At 44.8% G+C, this 2659-nt stretch overlaps 1 protein-coding gene across 1 annotated transcript; it reads right to left on the reverse strand.

Annotated features, from left to right (window-relative positions):
- Positions 1 to 348: 348 nt before the first annotated feature.
- Positions 349 to 1289, reverse strand: M421DRAFT_421931 (uncharacterized protein; the record flags this gene model as incomplete). The annotated part of the gene is made up of 5 exons (XM_033592999.1): positions 1253 to 1289; positions 1121 to 1189; positions 966 to 1064; positions 850 to 913; positions 349 to 799 (listed from the first exon to the last, which is right to left on the reverse strand). Coding segments are annotated over exons 4-5 (173 nt in total), but the record flags the coding sequence as incomplete, so codon positions are not given.
- Between the last annotated feature and the right edge of the window lie 1370 nt (positions 1290 to 2659).

A 2659-nucleotide genomic window follows, 5' to 3' on the forward strand; every position in this document is an offset into this window, starting at 1 on the left:
CGTTGCTCAGTCGATTTCGTCTAGGTATATGGGGTCGGTATAGCTAGTTATGATAGGGGGGTATTCGTAATAAGGCGGCTAGCTATATAGCTATTGCTGGCAAGGCAAGTAGCTATATAGCTAAGGAGAGAGCCGCTGCTCTGGCGATTTGTTCCTCTGTCTGTCTGCTGTCTCCGACCGGTCTAAATCTATTAGCGCACAGACCACTGCAGAGATTTCATCTCAACTGAGACCAGGTCACAACTCTGTTCAGCTTGCAATGGCCAGCGCGCCTGTTCCAGCGCCTGCACTACAAAACCGACGCTGGAAATAGATATTAGGAAGGCATGTTCGTTGTATTGGGATGAAAAATCGATGAAAATCGACCTTTCTCCAACTAAGAAAAGTTGGTGTTCGGTGTAATAGGGCAGAGGACTGTTGATCTACTGGTTAATCTACTTAAGGGCACGAACGGCTACAATTCAGAGGAGGGTTCCAACAATCAGGTGGACAGTAGTCAGGACGCTGATCACGAGGACAAGGACAAGCATGAGGACGAGGAGGACGATAGCGAGCTCGCTCCCATCACCCCTAAGCGATCCGGCCAAGCTGCTCGCGGCTCCAAAGATCAGGAGAAGAAGCACCCTAAGAAGGGCAAGAAGAAGGCCGCTCTAATCAAGGTTGGTGCCGCTCGTAAGGAGGTGTGTGGTGGGTGCGCCCTGCGTTTCAACGCAGGCCTGATTGATGGCATTTGCCATGATTAGCTCAATTCGAACAGCAAGCGCTGCGTTAAGTATAGCACCTACTCCTGCTCTATTCTGTATAATTATTAATCCCTTATTAATTTGTTTATTTACTAACTCTAATTAGTTACAAGAACTCTGTGGTTCCTGTTCATGCTGCAATTAACGCTCGCTGTAATCTAGAGTTAACAGTATGTTGATTATTGCTGTATTTTACTGTGTGCTGCTAACAGTGCTGATTAGTCCTGTAAGATCGAGGTCTTTGTTAAGCGCTCTAGGACTGCTCTTGAGCGGTACCCTCTAATCCCCCGCAACCCTCCCAAGGGCAAGGCTAGGCCCAAGGTGACTGCTCCCCCAGCCACCCCCTAATCAACAAACTCCTCTCTAATCCTCACCAGGGCTTCTGCCTCCTGCTTGTATAGTGATCCTGCCACGCTAGATCACCTATTCAGGCGTAGTCGTCCAAGGTATTATCAGGCTAGATACCCTGCCCCTTACCCTAGTCCCTAGTAGTTTCCTAACTCTTATAGTGGTCCTTCTCCCTCTCTCTTAGGGATTAGGTATTCCTACAGCAATCCTTAATTATCTCTAATCTAGGCACCTTAGGGTGTCTCTTCCTTTTATTTAAATGCTGGTGAGCTTATGCACAAGGTGATCAGTGGCACTTCAGCATCAGCGTATAGTGGCCATAGATATGTGGCGAGGCGTAGTCAGGCTGAGCTCTAGTTAATCTTCATTAATTGGCTTAGGGGGCTCATTAAGGTGTTCAATGAGTTAGCAGGGTCTTAGTAGGTGGTGATCTGTGTGTAACAATCTATACTATTAGGGTACTTTAAAAGTTCCTGCTCTTTTCTCTCTTCTTTAATTAATATCTTTATATCTTAAATGTTAATTAGCTGCTTAAACTTATTAAACTGTTGTTAGGTAAGTGACTTAGCTAATCTGTCTGCAGGCATACTACTAGTCTCTAGATAGCTAATCTGAAGTGATCCTTTAGTATATATTTAACATAACTATAACGTACTCCACAAGCGAGTGGCTCACACAAGCGAGTGACTCACTTTTGCCAAGGCCACACCAAACTTCACTCTACCTACAATGCCTCAACGTAACAACACAATCAAACCCTTAAAGGAAGCAGGAATACAGCTTGCTCTTCAGGCTATCTATTAAGACGCGACACTCTCTTAGCGACGCGCTGCAGCCATCTACAACGTGTCTTAAAGGACACTTAGTTACTAACTTGCTAGAACCTCTCCACAACGCGATTGCAAGCCTAACATAATTAAGATAACTAGGACTAAAGAGGAGGTAATTGTCCAGCACATGTTGAGGCTGGATAAGCAAGGATTCTCACCCTAACTCACTAATGTGGAGGGCATGGCCAATTCTCTGCTTGCTGAGCGCCACTAGACCCCTGTTGGCAAGAACTAGGCTACCAACTTTGATAAACGTCGGCTAGAGCTTAAAGTTAAGTTTAATTGCAAGTATGACTACAAGAGAGCGCTATGTAAGGATCCTAAGGTAATTAGTAACTAGTTCTAGCTTATAGAGAATACTAAAGCTAAGTATAGTATCCTAGATAAAGACACCTACAACTTTAACAAATCTAGCTTTACAATGGGCATTATATCTACTAGTGCTGTTGTTATAGGCTCTAAGCGTCAAGGGAGACCAAAGACAGTGCAGCAGGGCAACTAAGAGTGGACTAGCATTATCCAAGGCATCTGCGCAAAGGGCTGGTCTATCCCACCCTTTATTATCCTCTCTAGCAAGCACCACCTCTTAGCCTAGTATAAGGAGCCTAGTATACCTAACAACTAGGTTATTAGTGTCTCTAACAACAGCTAGACTAATAATAAGCTTAGAGTTAAGTGGTTAAAGCACTTTAATGAGCACACAAAGGCGCGCACTGTTGGTAGCTACTAACTGCTTGT

This window comes from Didymella exigua (assembly GCF_010094145.1).
Source record: "Didymella exigua CBS 183.55 unplaced genomic scaffold M421scaffold_17, whole genome shotgun sequence".
Lineage (NCBI taxonomy): Eukaryota > Fungi > Ascomycota > Dothideomycetes > Pleosporales > Didymellaceae > Didymella > Didymella exigua.